This window comes from Anguilla rostrata, chromosome 15 (genome assembly GCF_018555375.3).
Source record: "Anguilla rostrata isolate EN2019 chromosome 15, ASM1855537v3, whole genome shotgun sequence".
NCBI classification, from domain to species: domain Eukaryota; kingdom Metazoa; phylum Chordata; class Actinopteri; order Anguilliformes; family Anguillidae; genus Anguilla; species Anguilla rostrata.
The window spans coordinates 11,278,421-11,294,147 of record NC_057947.1 but is presented as its reverse complement, the minus strand read 5'-3'; the positions used below and the strand labels follow the sequence as shown (position 1 = coordinate 11,294,147).

The following is a 15,727-nucleotide window of genomic DNA, read 5'->3' as shown; positions in this document are numbered from 1 at the left end:
GAGTGTTTGTAAGCGGTGTTGAGGGGTGGTGTTGAGTGTTTGTAACTGTGTTGAGTGTTTGTAAGCGGTGTTGAGGGGTGGTGTTGAGTGTATGTGAGCGGTGTTGAGTATTTGTATGTGGTGTTGAGTGCATGTAAGTAGTGTTGAGTGTTTGTTCGTGGTGTTGAGTATTTGTATGTGGTGTTGAGTGTTTGTTCGTGGTGTTGAGTATTTGTATGTGGTGTTGAGTGTTTGTTCACAGTGTTGAGTCCCTCTCCCTGCTCTTCTCTCTCGAGCAGCAGGCCCTGCTCCTGGAGCAGCAGCGCATTCACCAGCTGAGGAACTACCAGGCCTCCATGGAGGCGGCCGGCCTGTCCGTCTCCGCACGCCCTCTCAGCGTCTCGCCGGCCGCCACCTCCCCACGCGCAGGCCCGCCACGTCGCCCCGCTTCCCATCGCCGTCAGGCCCTCCCCCCCTCCCCGCTCTCCCTCCCTGTCGTGCCTCCTTCCTCTCTCTCTTCACCCCTCTCTCCCTCTCTCTCTGCTCCCCCTCTCTCTCTCTCTCTCTCTCCCTCCCTGTCTCCCTCTCTCATCTCCTCTTACCCCTCTCCTTCTCTGTGTCCCTCCCTCCCTCTCTCTCTCTCTCTCTCCCTCCCTGTCTCCCTCTCTCATCTCCTCTTACCCCTCTCGCTCCCTCTCTCCCCCGCTCTCTCTCTCTCTCTCTTTCTCTCGCTCCCTCTCTCTCTCTCTTGTCGTGCTGCCTGTTGTTAAAGTGCGTGACTCGTCTCCTGAGTCTGTTTCTGCGAGTCACTGCCCCAGCGACCGCGTTCCCGCCGCCGCCTCGCTGCGGGCCTCAGAGAGCGGGGGGGCGAAGCGCTGCGACTCCGGCGCGGCCTCGCCCGTTTCCCCTCTTACCAAGCTGCTACGGAACGCCAAGCTGCCCGGTATTGCTTCAGCCTGGTGCTTTCTGGAAGTTTCCGCCCGAATATTTCACACGCGCAGCAGAGCGGGAAAGCGGAGGGGGGGGTAAGGACCCCGCCCCCGTTCCCGCATTTCCTGCCGGGTCGTGGCGCTCCGGTTCGGCCCCTCCCGTCGCCGTGATTAACGCCCCTCTCTCTCTCAGAACCAATCAGTCGTCCTCGAGCACGGCGCTCTGCTGCGTCCTGCGTGCTGATTGGCCCTGCAGGGACTGAGCACCGAGAGGCCAACAGCACAGCGCAGCGCGTCACTGTAAATCACTGCTGCTATCGCTAACGGGCTTGTGTTCATCTCTGTGTGTGTGTGTGTGTCTGTCTGTGTGTGTGTGTACGTGCGTCCTGCAGGGCTGGTGTACGACACTCTGATGCAGAAGCACCAGTGCATGTGCGGGAACACCAACACACACCCGGAGCACGCCGGACGCATCCAGAGCATCTGGTCCCGCCTGCAGGAGACGGGGCTGCGCAGCAAGTGTGAGGTAATTCTGAGGGGCGGGGCAGGGGGCGGGGCGGGGTTTGGCAGAGGGAGGGCAGAGGGAGGGCAGGGGCGAGCGGGGGCAGGGAGGGCAGGGGCGAGCAGGGACGGGGTTAATGAGAGGGTAGGGGCGGAGGATGAGGTTGGGTAGGGGCGGGTGAAGAGGTGGGACACTCTTGTAGTGTTTTTGTTATTGCTTCTTGTGTGTAGCCTATCTTTGACGGGGAGCATTGATCTTGGTCTTCATTTGCAGTAGCAGTCTCACGCTCGTGTCCCTTTGAGTGCGTGCTCCTGTCGCCTTCTCCTCAGAATGATTCATGAGTTTCACATTAATTATGTGTACGCTGAATTTCCTCTGGCCTGCAGAGGGCGCTGTTAAGCCGCTCGAGACCTGCTGCGTGTGCTTGTGAAGACGTGTATTTATAGACGCGTTTGATGAAGATGAAGGGAACCGTTATTCCAGAGAAGGAAGCGTTCACTTACTTCAGAGGGTCGTAAAGGACCGCTCTTGGTCAGATAAGGGAGCTCAGAAGCGGTCAGTAATTGGACAAATCTGTCGCTTATCTCAGCTTGCACCTGTTGTCTGCGTTCGCCCCGCCATCTCTGGGAGGAGTTCGCTCGATATTCGGCGATTGAGCCGTTGTCACGCGGCCAGCCTCGCGGGATTTGATCTCTCTGGAACGTTCTTCCGTGCGTCAGCCAGGCGGAGGGTCACGGGGGCTGTTTTTTTAGGGACGGTGAAACGGGCGCGTCCGGCCCCCTCCTCTGCAGTCCTGAAAGCGATGCCGCTAGCGCGTGCTCGCTAACGCCGCTGATCCGCCACAGGGGAGGGGGGGGTGGCTGGGAGACTGTGGAAAACGCGGTTTTGACTCCCCCATCCCCCACCCCCACCCCCCCCCGGCAGCGCTCGTTAAATTTAAAACGTGGTGCGACAGGCTGCAGGTGTCACCACCCCCGGCACACGGAGCGGCTCCATTAATCCCAGCAGCCCCTGCTCCGCCCGGACGCACGCCGCCTGGCCGAACGGCAGCGGAGGGGGAAGTAACCCTTTTTACGGGCAATATTTCATCAGCGCTCCCCTCCTCTCCGCTCCGCGCGGCTGCGGGCGGGGGTCTGGGCTGGAGTCTGCAGCTCCGGGCCTGCTGGGCCTGGGGGGGAGTACAGAGACGCGGGGGCGGGGCTGGGCTGGGCTGGGAAAAATGGTCAGTGGTGTAGTGCAGGTGATATGTGAAGGGTGCAGTTGGGGTCATTGGTAAAGCATGTAATTTGACGTTTTTGGTAAAGGATTTAGTTGGGTTTAAGGTAAATGATTTTTGGTGAAGTGTGTAGTTGTGGTTTTAGGTGAAGGGTGCAGTTGGTGTTTTTGTTAAAGCGTGTAGTGGGCGTTATTGGGAAAGCGTGTAGTGGGGTTTATTAGTAAAGCGTGTAGTGGGAGTTTTGGTACAGGGTGGTGTTGGAGGTTTTGGTAAAGCGTGTAGTTGGGGTTTCAGGTAAAGCGTGTAGTTGGGGTTTCAGGTAAAGCGTGTAGTTGGGGTTTTAGGTAAAGGGTGTAGTTGAGGTTTCAGGTAAAGGGTGTAGTTGGGGTTTCAGGTAAAGCGTGTAGTGGGGGTTATTGGTAAAGCGTGTAGTGGGGGTTATTGGTACAGGGTGGTGTTGGGATTTTTGGTACAGGGTGGTGTTGGAGGTTTTGGTAAAGCGTGTAGTTGGTGTTTTAGGTAAAGCGGGTAGTTGGTGTTTTTGTTAAAGCGTGTAGTGGGGGTTTGGTATAAGCGTGTAGTTGGGGTTTCAGGTAAAGGGCGTAGTTGGGGTTTCAGGTAAAGGGCGTAGTTGGGGTTTTAGGTAAAGGGCGTAGTTGGGTTTCAGGTAAAGGGCGTAGTTGGGGTTTCAGGTAAAGGGCGTAGTTGGGGTTTCAGGTAAAGGGCGTAGTTGGTGTTGGTAACAGGTGGTGTTGGGGTTTCAGGTAAAGGGCGTAGTTGGGGTTTCAGGTAAAGGGCGTAGTTGGGGTTTCAGGTAAAGGGCGTAGTTGGGGTTTCAGGTAAAGGGCGTAGTTGGTGTTGGTAACAGGTGGTGTTGGGGTTTCAGGTAAAGGGCGTAGTTGGGGTTTCAGGTAAAGGGCGTAGTTGGGGTTTCAGGTAAAGGGCGTAGTTGGTGTTGGTAACAGGTGGTGTTGGGGTTTCAGGTAAAGGGCGTAGTTGGGGTTTCAGGTAAGGGCGTAGTTGGTGTTGGTAACAGGTGGTGTTGGGGTTTCAGGTAAAGGGCGTAGTTGGGGTTTCAGGTAAAGGGCGTAGTTGGTGTTGGTAACAGGTGGTGTTGGGGTTTCAGGTAAAGGGCGTAGTTGGGGTTTCAGGTAAAGGGCGTAGTTGGTGTTGGTAACAGGTGGTGTTGGGGTTTCAGGTAAAGGGCGTAGTTGGGGTTTCAGGTAATGGGCGTAGTTGGTGCTCTTGGTAACAGGTGGTGTTGGGGTTTCAGGTAAAGGGCGTAGTTGGTGTTTCAGGTAAAGGGCGTAGTTGGTGTTGGTAACAGGTGGTGTTGGGGTTTCAGGTAAAGGGCGTAGCGTGACGCTCCTCTCTGCCGTGTCCCTGCAGTGTATCCGCGGGAGGAAGGCCACCCTGGAGGAGCTGCAGACGGTCCACTCCGAGGCCCACGTCCTGCTGTACGGCACCAACCCCCTGCGGCAGAAACTGGACTGTGAGTTCCCCCCACGCGCTAACGCTAAAGCTAATGCTCACGGCTTCCATTTAACAGGAGATCTGCAGGGCCTGGCTCCAGCGCAGTCCTGCCCTTTGGGCTGGAAATGCACGGCTGCAACGTGAACAATAATTCGGTCCAGTTCTGCAGAAACAGTCTGCCCTTGACTTTACAGTTATGGTGAAAGCGCACCGTGAGGAATGTTCCGGCTTGGATCCGAGTCCCGGTTTGATATGTGGAGCGCAGTCCATAGGTGTTTGGACAGCGACACAATTTTAGTTTTTTTGGCTCTGTACTTCAGCACATTGGATTTGAAATGAAATATTGAAACAGTGACATTATCAGTATATAATATGTTCCAAGATTTAATTTTAGGATGAGATGACCCTTTTGCTTAACTCAAGGTGCACCTCTACACTAAGCTTTACGTACCTACATGAATGGGGTTTCTGCGAAATACTGTAATAGTCAGTGGTATTTCGGGGGGGGCCGTCTGTAATGTGGGAGACCCAGGGGTCAGAGCGATTTTAGGGTGCCCCCCCCCCCCCCCCCCCGTAACGTCCTGTCCCTCTCTCTCCTCCACAGGCTCAGTAACACCCATGTTTGTGCGGCTACCCTGTGGCGGTGTGGGGGTAAGTGCGCTCCCCTCTTTTTTCGTGTGTAAATAATGTTCTGTTTGTTCTCCAGTCACCCCCCCCCCCAACCCCCATTCCGTGTTCCAGCGCAACAAAAACTGTTGCTTTGCTTTCTGTGGAGCGAGTAATTGTGTCCAGATGTTTTCTATAAACAAGCTTGTGTGCCGGTGCGTTGGGGGTGGGGATGTGGTGGTTGTGGGGAGGGGGGAGGGGGGGAGGGGGGGGGCGTATCTGGACGGCGGGGGTTTTCCGTGTGGTCGTTACCCACGTCGAGCGCCCCCATCGCGGCGCGCGGCAACGGTAACGCTGGTAACACTGGTAACGGTTTGGGGAGCGGCGGGCGGTGGGGGGGGTTTGTGGTGTCGGGCTCCTCGCAGAGGCCTGCTCGGGTCTGCAGGTAGCGGCAGGGTCGGCGGCTCTGGTTCGCGGGAGCGTTAGCGCCTCCTGCTGGATTTCAGGGTAAAGCTGTGAACAAACGCCTGGATGTGAAGCGCAGTGATTTTAACACACTACATGACTCCAGAGAACCAGTCTGAGGAAAGCTGGGTAACCTTAGAGGACTCCACCTGTCTGCGCATGCCTGTCTCAAGCCCAGAGGAAGTGTGTGTGTCTGTCTGTGCAAGTGTGTGTGTGAGAGAGAGAGTGTGTGTGTGTGTGTGTGAGAGAGAGAGAGAGTGTGTGTGTGTGTGTGAGAGAGAGAGTGTGTGTGTGTGTGTGACAGAGAGAGTGTGTGTGTGTGTGTGTGTGAGAGAGAGAGAGAGAGTGTGTGTGTGTGTGTGTGAGAGAGAGAGAGAGTGTGTGTGTGTGAGAGAGAGAGAGTGTGTGGCTGTGTGTGTGTGGGAACTGCAGAGGGGTTCTGGACTCTTTTATGGAAATGGAAGTAAATTGTTGTCTTCCTGACTCACAATACAGAGCCTCCATTCTGAAATGAGCCTGTCACAGCGAGAGTAAACTGCAGTTACTCATTCCAACACGCTCCGCTCTACCTTCCCTCTCTCTCCCCCGCTCTCTCTCTCTCTCTGTATCTCTCTCTCACTCTCTCCCTCTCTCTCTTTCTCTCTCGCTCCCTCTCTCTCTCTCTCTCTCTCTCTCTCACTCTCTCCCTCTCTCTCTTTCTCTCTCGCTCCCTCTCTCTTTCTCTCTCCCTCCCTCCCTCTCTCTCTCTCAGTTCTGTATTGTAAACGCTCCACAGCCTCGTACGTCCAGACAAAGTCATTCTTGGCCCAACATGAAACGCCCAACGCTTGCCCTTGAGCAAGTCGTGCCATTGGAAGTAAAATTCATAAATTACAAGAGAAAATGTATTCAGAGTGGAGGGGAGGGGGGGGATGGGGTCAGGGGGCCTCTAGCCTTCTAAAACATTACAAGTAACCCAGCAACACTCTAGTTCTAGCTGTTTTTTGTTTTGTTTTGTTTTGTTTTGTTTTATTTTGTCAGTTACCAGCTGTTTCGTGCTGTTTGAATCGTTCCTCATTTTCCTGCTGCCTGTGATGTAAATCCCCCCGTCCCTGACGAGCCGAGGATGGGCTTTTAGGAAAGCCCCGGAATATCTCTCTCTCTCTCACGCGTGAGAGCGCCGCCGTCGCGGACGCGGCGATTCCGAGCTGATGCACGCACGCGCCCAGGGGGACGCGTCCGCGGCGGAACAGGGGCCGAGCGTCCCGCTCTTAAAAGGGGCGCGTCTCCGTGCAGTGGGGGGCGCCCGCGGTCCGCGAGGAAAGGGCCCGGGTTTCGCGGGGCTGAAAACGAGAACGGTCACCGCCAGGATTCGCAGAAACATGACTCACCGACCGACATAGAGCTGCGGGGTCCGCTTGCTTTAAATGGTAAAATGGACTGCATTTATACAGCGCTTTTATCCAAAGCGCTTTACAACTGATACCTCGCATTCGCCAGAGCAGTTAGGGGTTAGGTGTCATGCTCAGGGACACTTCGACATACCCAGGGCGGGGGGATCGAACCGGCAACCCTCCGACTGCCAGACAACCGCTCTTGCCTCCTGAGCTATGTCGCCCCCAAGCCCGAGTCGCTCGCTGTAGCCCGATGGCGAGACCTCGTCCGGGTTTTACCGGCGTGTGGAGCCCGCTGCTTAACCCAGCCACTCGTTCAAAGAAAAAAAAGATAAAACGCCAAGGAGAACAAACGTCTAGAAAGTGTCAGAGTCTGTGTGTGTCGAACAGCCTTTATATTGGATGCGAAGCCGCTACGTGCTACATGCTACACGCTGTACACACGCTCTCCTTCTGAACTGCTACACGCTACATGCTTCACGCTACACACACACACTCACACACACACATACACACACACACACATACACACACACACACACACTCTTCTGGTCTAGCAGGTAAACGCTACCCAGTACACACTACCTGCTACAGGCTGTGCACACGCTTTCCTGCTGGGGGGGGGGGGGGGGGGGGGTCAGCCGTAGTGCTCATTTCGGCTTGGGGGGCAGGCATGTCCAGTCATGAGGAACCCTAAGGCGCTGGTACCCGGGGAGGGGGGGGGGGGGGGGTCAGGGTCAGGGGGGGGGGCAGGCATGTCCAGTCATAAGGAGCCCTAACGCGCAGGTACCCAGGGGGGGGGGGTCGGGGGGGGAAGGCATGTCCAGTCATGAGGAGCCCTAACGCGCAGGTACCCGGGGGGGGGGGGGGGGGTCGGGGTCGGGGGGGGGCAGGCATGTCCAGTCATAAGGAGCCCTAGCGCGCAGGTACCCGGGGGGGGGGGGGGGGGGGTCGGGGGGGGGGGTCAGGCATGTCCAGTCATAAGGAGCCCTAGCGCGCAGGTACCCGGTGAATGGCTGCACTCTGTCTTCGGCCGCTGTGTGAATCCCACGCCTGGAGTCCTGCTCCTCCCCAGCTTCTCGCGCGCGAGTGTTTGTGCTTCATGTGAGGAACAAATGCCTGGAGCAAACTCCCAGCATGCCCCTTGTGTGTTCCCTTAGGGCCGAGCAGGTCCCTGAGTTTACCCAGCAAACAGGCGTGGGGGCAGCCAGGAGCCTTCCAAAGCTCTTTCCCCTTATCGGCCTTTCTGTCCGACTCCTGATCTGTGGATAGGCAGGGCATGGGGTGCGTGTGTGTGAGTGAGTGAGTGAGTGTGTGTTTGTGTGTGTGTGTGTGTGTGAGTGAGTGTGTGTGTGTGTGTGTGTGTGTGTGTGTGTGTGTGTGTGTGTGTGTGTGTGTGTGTGTGAGTGTGAGTGTGTGTATGTGTGTGTGTGTGTGTGTGAGTGTGTGTGAGTGTGTGTTTGTGCGTGTGTGTGCGTGTGCGTGTGCGTGTGCGTGTGCGTGTGCGTGCGTGTGTACGTGTGTACGTGTGTGTGTGTGTGTGTGTGTGTATGTGTGAGTGTGTGAGTGTGTGTGTGTATGTGTGTGTGTGTTAGTGTATGAGTGTGAGTGTTTGTGTGTGTGTGTGTGTGAGTGAGTGTGCGTGTGTGAGTGAGTGTGTGTATGTGTGTGAGTGTGTGTTTGTGCGTGTGCGTGTGCGTGTGCGTGTGCGTGTGTGTGTGTGTGTGTGTGAGTGTGTGTGAGTGTGAGTGTGTGTGTGTGTGAGTGTGTGTGTGTGTGTGAGTGTGTGAGTGAGTGTGTGTGTGAGTGTGAGTGTGAGTGTGTGTGTGTGTGCAGAAGTCAGTAGTCCGATGTGTGTGAGGTGATTGGTTCGTGTCATGCGCCGTTAGGAGCCCGTAGCGCAGACAGTCTGTCTTTATGGGGTTTGTTTATCTGCCCGTTTAGCACCAAAGCCTGGCCTGCGAACAGCCTGCAGTACAGAGGGGCTTTGTGCTGGCATTGTGTGTGTGTGTGTGTGTGTGTGTGTGTGTGTGTGTGTGTGTGTGTGTGTGTGTGTGTGTGTGTGTGAGGAGACACGCTCTTAACTGCCACACAATTACCTGGCACACAGTGAGAATGGATACCTCTGCAACCATGCCAGACACACACGCACATACACACACACAGGCACCCACACGCACACACACACACACACACACACATACACACACACACACACACACACACAACACACACACACGCACACACACACACACACACACACTGCTCTCATTCTTTAGACATTTGTGGGTTTCTCGTGCTGGAAACCTGAAAAAAGGAAGTGAAAATGCACTGTAGGACCACAGTGACAGTGAGGAGCCTCATGAACAATTCCCCAGCATTCTTCTGCCCTAACGTCCTCCTCCCTGTCATTGGCTGGGGTGTGTTTAACATGTATATGTGTGTGTGTTTAATGCGTGTGTGTGTGCTCCCGCAGGTTGACAGTGACACCATCTGGAACGAGGTCCACTCCTCCAGCGCCGCCCGTCTGGCCGTCGGCTCGGTCATCGAGCTCGTCTTCAAGGTCGCGTCCGGAGAGCTGAAGGTCAGCCCATGCTCTTCCTCACTTTCCTTTCCACTCTCCTCCTCCTCCTCTGCCTACTCTCAGCCCATCCCTCCTCCTCTGCTCCTAATAGACCCACAACCCTGAGCAGGTTCTTGTCCTTTTGCCAATGAAAATACAAAAATAAGTTTTTATTTCCGTAATTTCACGGTTCAAAGCTTGAGGGAAACGTTTTTGCTAGAAGTTACCGTTGAGAGTCGAGGTTTGAAGGCTTTGGGCCCTGTTAATGGTCAGTGTGAGTTCCCTGTCTGTCTGCAGTCAGGTACACATGAGGGAAACGGCCTAATCTACGCCCCCTACAGACCCTGAGGGTTTCCATCTCAGGCTATAATTAAGAGATGTGGGAGGGATGTCGGACAGAGGCACAGTTTTGGAAGTCAGAAGCGAGTCTCAAGTCAGGTCTTGAGTAACAATGGGGAAGTCGCGAGCCAAGTTGGTAATTTGAGAGTACAGCTCATCAAGACTCGTTCCTTTGATTTTTCCCTCCGAAACCACTTCATATTTGCTGTAGAGTCATTCATGCAGCTCTTGACTGGTATATTGTGTGGTGTGTTTTCATAGTCTACACTAGAGCTACTCAGCTCCAGGTCCTGTGGGCCACTGTTTCTGCAGGCATTTGCTCCAGTCATGTACCATCATCTCACTGGTCACTGTGAAGTAACCAGTCTTGGGACTGTAAGTCCACAGCAATTTTCAGTTCATTTCCCTCTCTGCCAATCAAGTCGCAACGTGTTAAATATGCAGACTGGAGTCCCGGTCACGTGGTCGTGTGACTGGCACCCAGGTCATGTGACTAATGTCCGCTGGTTTGCTGATTGGCCTCGTGCTGCCCAGCTCCCACCGTCCTGTGTGTCTCTGGAGGTGTTTGGGAGGTGGGAGGGTACGTGAACCCCCACACTGGGGACCCCTCCCGGTCCGCTAACCACCAAATACCACACCTTCCACCAAGCTGCCTGCCGAAAACTTGCAATGAAACGTGCCATACAGTCCACCGCTGGAAAGCCTGTGCTGTCCTCTATTGGATAAAATACTTATCAATCAAACCAGAATCAGCTTAAAATAGTTGTGTGTTGTCTACTAAGAAAGCGAGAGCACAGAGTTTGTGGTTTCCACTCATAGTTTGGTTGCAGGAGCACTGAATGTCAGAACAATCTCAGGACAATGGCATCCTGGCCACTAGGGGGCGTGCGTGAAGGGGCTACAGACCAGCGTCGCTGCGCGTCTATCAGGGCGGTAGCTCTGGGGGCTTTTCGGGCCGCTTGTTTTGTGTTTACGTCTGCGGAGGTGATGTCACAGTGGATCACGGGCACCTGCCCACACCACAGTGACTTTGTGACGTCCCACAACCGCGGTTCAGCCGTTTGGAAAAGGGGCCAGGCGGCTCGGGGACCACCCGAACTCCCACAGGTACGCCGTGACGACGGGACCCTCCCCCTCACGAGCGTCCCGTGGTAAAGGTCATCGCTGCGGGGGACCGGGGGAAACCCCGTTCGGCCCGACCTGCTCGTCTCCCTGGCGATTTGCGGGCGGGGGGGGGGGGGGTTCTGAGCTTTTTTAAAAAGGCGCCGCTAACGATTTTCAGATAGAATCTGGGGCTCTCTCTCCCCTGCTAAAATAATATCCTCTGAAGCAAGGTAGGTTAATAACCTGGAGCAGCTGCCACAACACCGTTAGAATGGGAGTCCCAGCGCACTGTAAGTGCTTGTGCAAACAGGGGGAGGGTCTCAGCGGCCCCTGTGTCAGCGCTGCCCTCGAAATCCCTCCCCAGCCTGCCCCTGCCCCCACTGCCGGGGGTGGAATTTAAAAATGTGTTTTTTTGGGGGTTTTTTTTGGGAAGGGGGTTGCGTGAGAGTCTCTCGAGGGTGCCTGCGTGCACCTGACTTGGTGAGGGGTATTGTGGGTAACTGTGCTGTGGCCTTCTCGTGTCCCGCAGAACGGCTTCGCTGTGGTACGGCCCCCTGGACACCACGCGGAGGAGAGCACTCCAATGTGAGTCCAGCGTGCGTGTGTGTGTGTGCGTGTGTGTGTGTGTGTGTGTGTGTGTGTGTGTGTGTGTGCGTGTGTGTGCGTGTGAGTGTGAGTGTGTGTGTGTGTGTGTGTGTGTGTGTGTGTGAGAGTGAGAGTGTGTGTGTGTGTGCGCGTGTGTGCGTGTGCGTGTGTGTGCGCGAGTGTGTGTGTGTGTGTGTGTGTGTGAGTGAGTGTGCCTGCGTGTGTGTGTGTGCGTGTGTGTGTGTGCGTGTGTGTGTGATTGTGTGTGTGTGTGAGAGTGTGTGTGAGAGTGAGAGAGTGTGTGTGTGTGTGTGTGCACGTGTGTGTGTATAAGTGTGTGTTTGTGTATGTGAAACTTTAGAGGACGATGCGGTCTGTAAAATGTTGTCTTTGCCATCGTGGACGGTGTGGCAGCTGATCCTGCCTCTCCTGCTGTGTTCCCGCCTCCTCTCTCTGACCGCTGTCCAATTGCAGGGGCTTCTGCTACTTCAACTCCGTGGCCATCGCTGCCAAGCTCCTGCAGCACCGGCTCAACGTCAGCAAGATCCTCATCCTGGACTGGGTGAGTAGGGTAGGGGGGACGCTGGGTGGGTGAGAGGGTGGAGATGGTGGGTGCTGGGTGGGTGAGTAGGGTAGGGGGGACGCTGGGTGGGTGAGAGGGTGGAGACGGTGGGTGCTGGGTGGGTGAGTAGGGTAGGGGGGACGCTGGGTGGGTGAGAGGGTGGAGACGGTGGGTGCTGGGTGGGTGAGTAGGGTAGGGGGACGCTGGGTGGGTGATTGGGGCAAGGGGGCGTTCTGGGTGGGTGTGTGGGTGGGTGAGTGGGGTAGGGGGGACGCTGGGTGGGTGACTGGGGAAGGGGGGAGCCATCAGAAGAGAACACGCTTTCGACACAGTGAGATTAATGGTGGTAACAGCCTCCTTTAAATACACTGGGCCACAGTGCCAAAGATGGGCAAACTGCCTGACACACCAGAACCTTACTGCTGTGGACCGGGCACTGCGTTTCTGCTTCAGAGGGCAAAACGTTTTGATTTGTTCAAACAAGTGATTGACAGCTCATTGACGATGCACCAAAACAGCATCAAAGAGCTGTCAATCATAAAGATGTTCAGCTGTCTATTGGCTGTGTTCCATCACTGTAGGAGAAAGTTTCAGGGATTCCTGCCCACTGAAATATTTGAAAAAAATAAAAACATTTTCAAGTGGATTGTATGGGTTCATGTAAATCCTCATGTGAATCATTTTAGCTATTGCTTCTCCTACACACCTGTAAAGATCATTTCTGGTGTACGTAGTTTATTTTAATTTTTGTCACTACCCATAATGCAATAGTCAGAGAGCTGCAGAATTAGCCAGTGAGGACTCACTGTAGCGGGGAAGTGATGACATGGTGTTGGGTACAGTCGGGTACCTCTGCAATGATGTCATTTCCTGCGCCTTTGAAATAATTTTAATTTCCTCCTGTCTGAAGGACATTGTACAAACGGTCACTCAAAAAGCAATTTTGTTATTTTACCATTTTATAGACTTCCAAAGAGTCAAATATAGGAGATGACTTAATGTAATTTTTGTTTGTTTATTTTCTGGTATGACGAATGAAACATTATTTGTTTGCATTATTCAAACAGAACTTGCGTTAAATTCATGCACCATGTTTATTTGAGCTCCTTCCTAACGGTATTTCTGACTGCTTGCCGTATGGCTTTGAATGCCCTGACCGTGATGAAGACACACACCTACAGACAATACCTCTGTGACCTCATTTCCTGTCCGCTCTTTCTCGCAGGACGTTCACCACGGCAACGGAACCCAGCAGGCCTTTTACGGGGACCCCAACGTCCTGTACCTGTCGCTCCATCGCTACGACGACGGGAACTTCTTCCCCGGCAGCGGCGCTCCGGACGAGGTGAGCGGTCGGCGTGGTAGCGTGGGAAGGCGTAGTACTTTAATTGTAGTACTGTGAATGTTGTAATTCTTATCTACTGTATGAATAAAGATAATAAATAATGTAACAGTGATGCTTATAGCCAGTGGGTGTGCTTTGACTGACAGCTCGCTAAGCCCCTCCCCCTCCCTTTTTCTCTGCAGGTGGGCAGCGGGCCAGGTGTGGGTTTCACTGTGAACATGGCCTTCACCGGGGGTCTGGACCCCCCCATGGGAGACGCGGAGTACCTGGCAGCTTTCAGGTAAGATCCCCTCGGCTCCCCCAAAACACAGAGGATTAGGGGTTAACCAGAGGGGGGGTAAGGGGGGGGGGGTCACTGCATCCCCTGGCTGGCATTCCTGGACTTGAGCGTGCAGGTGAACAGAGAGAGGAGCGCCAGTCTGTTATTGGGTCTGTTCTGGAGGGGAAATTTGGCAATATAGGGACTATTGTGTTTCACCAACCTGAGGATGTAAGCTGAACACCTTACAGAGTCAGGCTCTGGAAGCAACCTTTCATGCTTTTAATTCTTATGATAGCGTTTCGACAAAATCTGAAAGTATAACAAATTATGAGAAAATCTGGTTCTGTTCTGGCTGTAGCGTCTTAGCACGAGTTGTATCTACGGCTGTATCGCCATTTCGGCTCCCATAGAGAGCCAGGAGAGCGCAGTTTCTCAAAGAGCCCTGTCTCTGCGTAGGGAGTGGGAGCAGCTGTCCTACAGCGAGGGCTCCGCTGCGCGTGTTCACCCGGCACATTTAACACCAGGCACGCTCCTCCCTCTCAACACCGAGAGCCCCAGCCTGTCTGAAAGCGTGTGAAGAGCTGTTCTGCAAGCCTGTTTCACAGAGATTTTAAACGTTTATCCGCACCTGAGGACGGAACGGGGAGACAGCGAGGCCTCGTAGCCGATAGGCCGCAGGCGTGCGCTCCCGCCCCGCCCTTTTTCGGCACCTCTGTCGGGGAGGCCGGCTTTCATGGGCCGCCAGGGGGGAGCTGAACTCCATTATCCTCGCCCGTCTGGCCGCCGAATTCTGGACCTGTTAATAACGCTGTACCCCCTCCGACCCCCCCCCCCCTCCTCCCCTCCTCCTCGGCCCGAGCGGGACGGTGGGGGGCGATTCGACACGGTTCCCCCGGTGTGCTTTGAAGAGAGGCGTGTGCACCAGCCCCTTTCAGGCAGGTACCAGATTAACGTCCCCCCCCCAGACGGAACGGGGAGGACACCCCTCTCGGTGCGCGGCCGTCATAAATCTCCCCAAAAGCAGAGCATGTCCCGGATAAACGCCCCTCACGGGTCTTAAGCGGGACCAGCTGGGGTGCGATCCCTTCGAACCCCGCCGCGCGGACCCTCTGGGCCGTTTGGGGAACTGCGCTGGCCCCCTGGCCCCCGGCCCCTGGCCCCTGGCCCCCGCACACGGTAGCCACACCTTCTGGTACTTCAGCCTGCATATCAGGTGCATAATTCATACAGTGGCCCCCCCTGAACCCCACTAAAACACAACGTTTCATTTCCTCTTTATTTCATTAAATCTACGTTCGTTTTTTGAGGATTACTTCTTTAATAAATTTACGTGGTTGCCACCTGTGCGCGGCGCTGACTCCTCACTCTGGCTTGCGCGTTGGCTCAGCGCTTTGCCGTTGCTTAGCGCAACTCCAGTTGAGCGATCTCTCATGCGCGCGTTTTCGGTGATTCTGGTGGTCCCCTCGCGGTGGCATTGTTGCGTTGTTTGATTTGCCGCACGTCTCCTTCCAGAAAAGCCGCGCTTACTCGCCATCGATAGCGGCAGGCCAATGGCGGCCGTCGACGCAGCCGAATTAGAACTTGAACACGTATCTTAGCGGGGAAAGGGCAGCAGGTTTTGCCGCGGCTGAGCAGAGGCCGTAAAATTTGACGAAGGGGGGAATAGGAGCGTGGGGTTCGAGGGGACTGGCCCGTGCACGGCAGCAGGTGAACCTGCGGCTCTCCCAGTCACGGGGGGGGGGGGGGTGAGGAGCGTGGGGCGGACACACACATCACACCAGCGGCCCCAGGCCTTTGAAGACCGCTCCCGAACACGGGGTGAGGTATCGGAGGCACGCACCCTCCCTCCCTGGGGACTGCCAGGGTGAAATACGGCTCGTCCCGACTCTGAAGGGAGGGTGGGGTGGGGGGTGGGGGGGGGGACCTGGCCGGCACCGCGTCCCAGTCTAGCACCACCTCCTTCCCATCATTCCCTGCGAGCAGCGATGCCTCTCTGCCCTGCGATTTACAGCCCCCGGGGCAGCAGGGCAGGAGGGCAAATCACTCACATACCGTCTGCATCCTCTGTGATTACCCCCACTCTCCCTCTCTCTCCCTCTCTCTCTCTCTCTCTCTCTGTACTCTCTGTCTCTGCACTCTCTTTCTCTTACACACACACACCCTTGCATGTGCACACACACCCACATTCACCCACTCACACAAGCACTCGCACCTTGAAAGCTAGAATTTGAGAAAATGAAATAATAATCCGCTGTTGTTTTCTCTCACTCATTCTCCCTATTTTTCAACACTCTCTTTTCCTCTTCCTTCCTCTACTCCCTCTCTCCTCCTTCTCTCCTCTCTCTTCTCCTCTCTCCTCTCCCTCTCCTCCCTCCCTCCTCTCCTCTCTCCTCCTCTCTCCCTCTCTCTCCTCTCTCTCCTCTC

At 55.2% G+C, this 15,727-nt stretch overlaps 1 protein-coding gene across 1 annotated transcript in view; it reads left to right on the top strand.

Annotated features, from left to right (window-relative positions):
• The window catches only part of hdac4 (histone deacetylase 4), an 80,272-nt gene that overhangs the window by 41,710 nt on the left and 22,835 nt on the right, over nt 1-15,727 (top strand). Inside the window, exons 11-20 of the mRNA XM_064311539.1 lie at nt 279-408; nt 752-922; nt 1,241-1,434; nt 4,016-4,118; nt 4,704-4,750; nt 9,020-9,127; nt 11,079-11,134; nt 11,609-11,696; nt 12,922-13,041; nt 13,224-13,321. Coding sequence (XP_064167609.1) covers nt 279-408; nt 752-922; nt 1,241-1,434; nt 4,016-4,118; nt 4,704-4,750; nt 9,020-9,127; nt 11,079-11,134; nt 11,609-11,696; nt 12,922-13,041; nt 13,224-13,321 — 1,115 coding nt within the window. The remainder of the gene's footprint in view (nt 1-278; nt 409-751; nt 923-1,240; nt 1,435-4,015; nt 4,119-4,703; nt 4,751-9,019; nt 9,128-11,078; nt 11,135-11,608; nt 11,697-12,921; nt 13,042-13,223; nt 13,322-15,727) is intronic.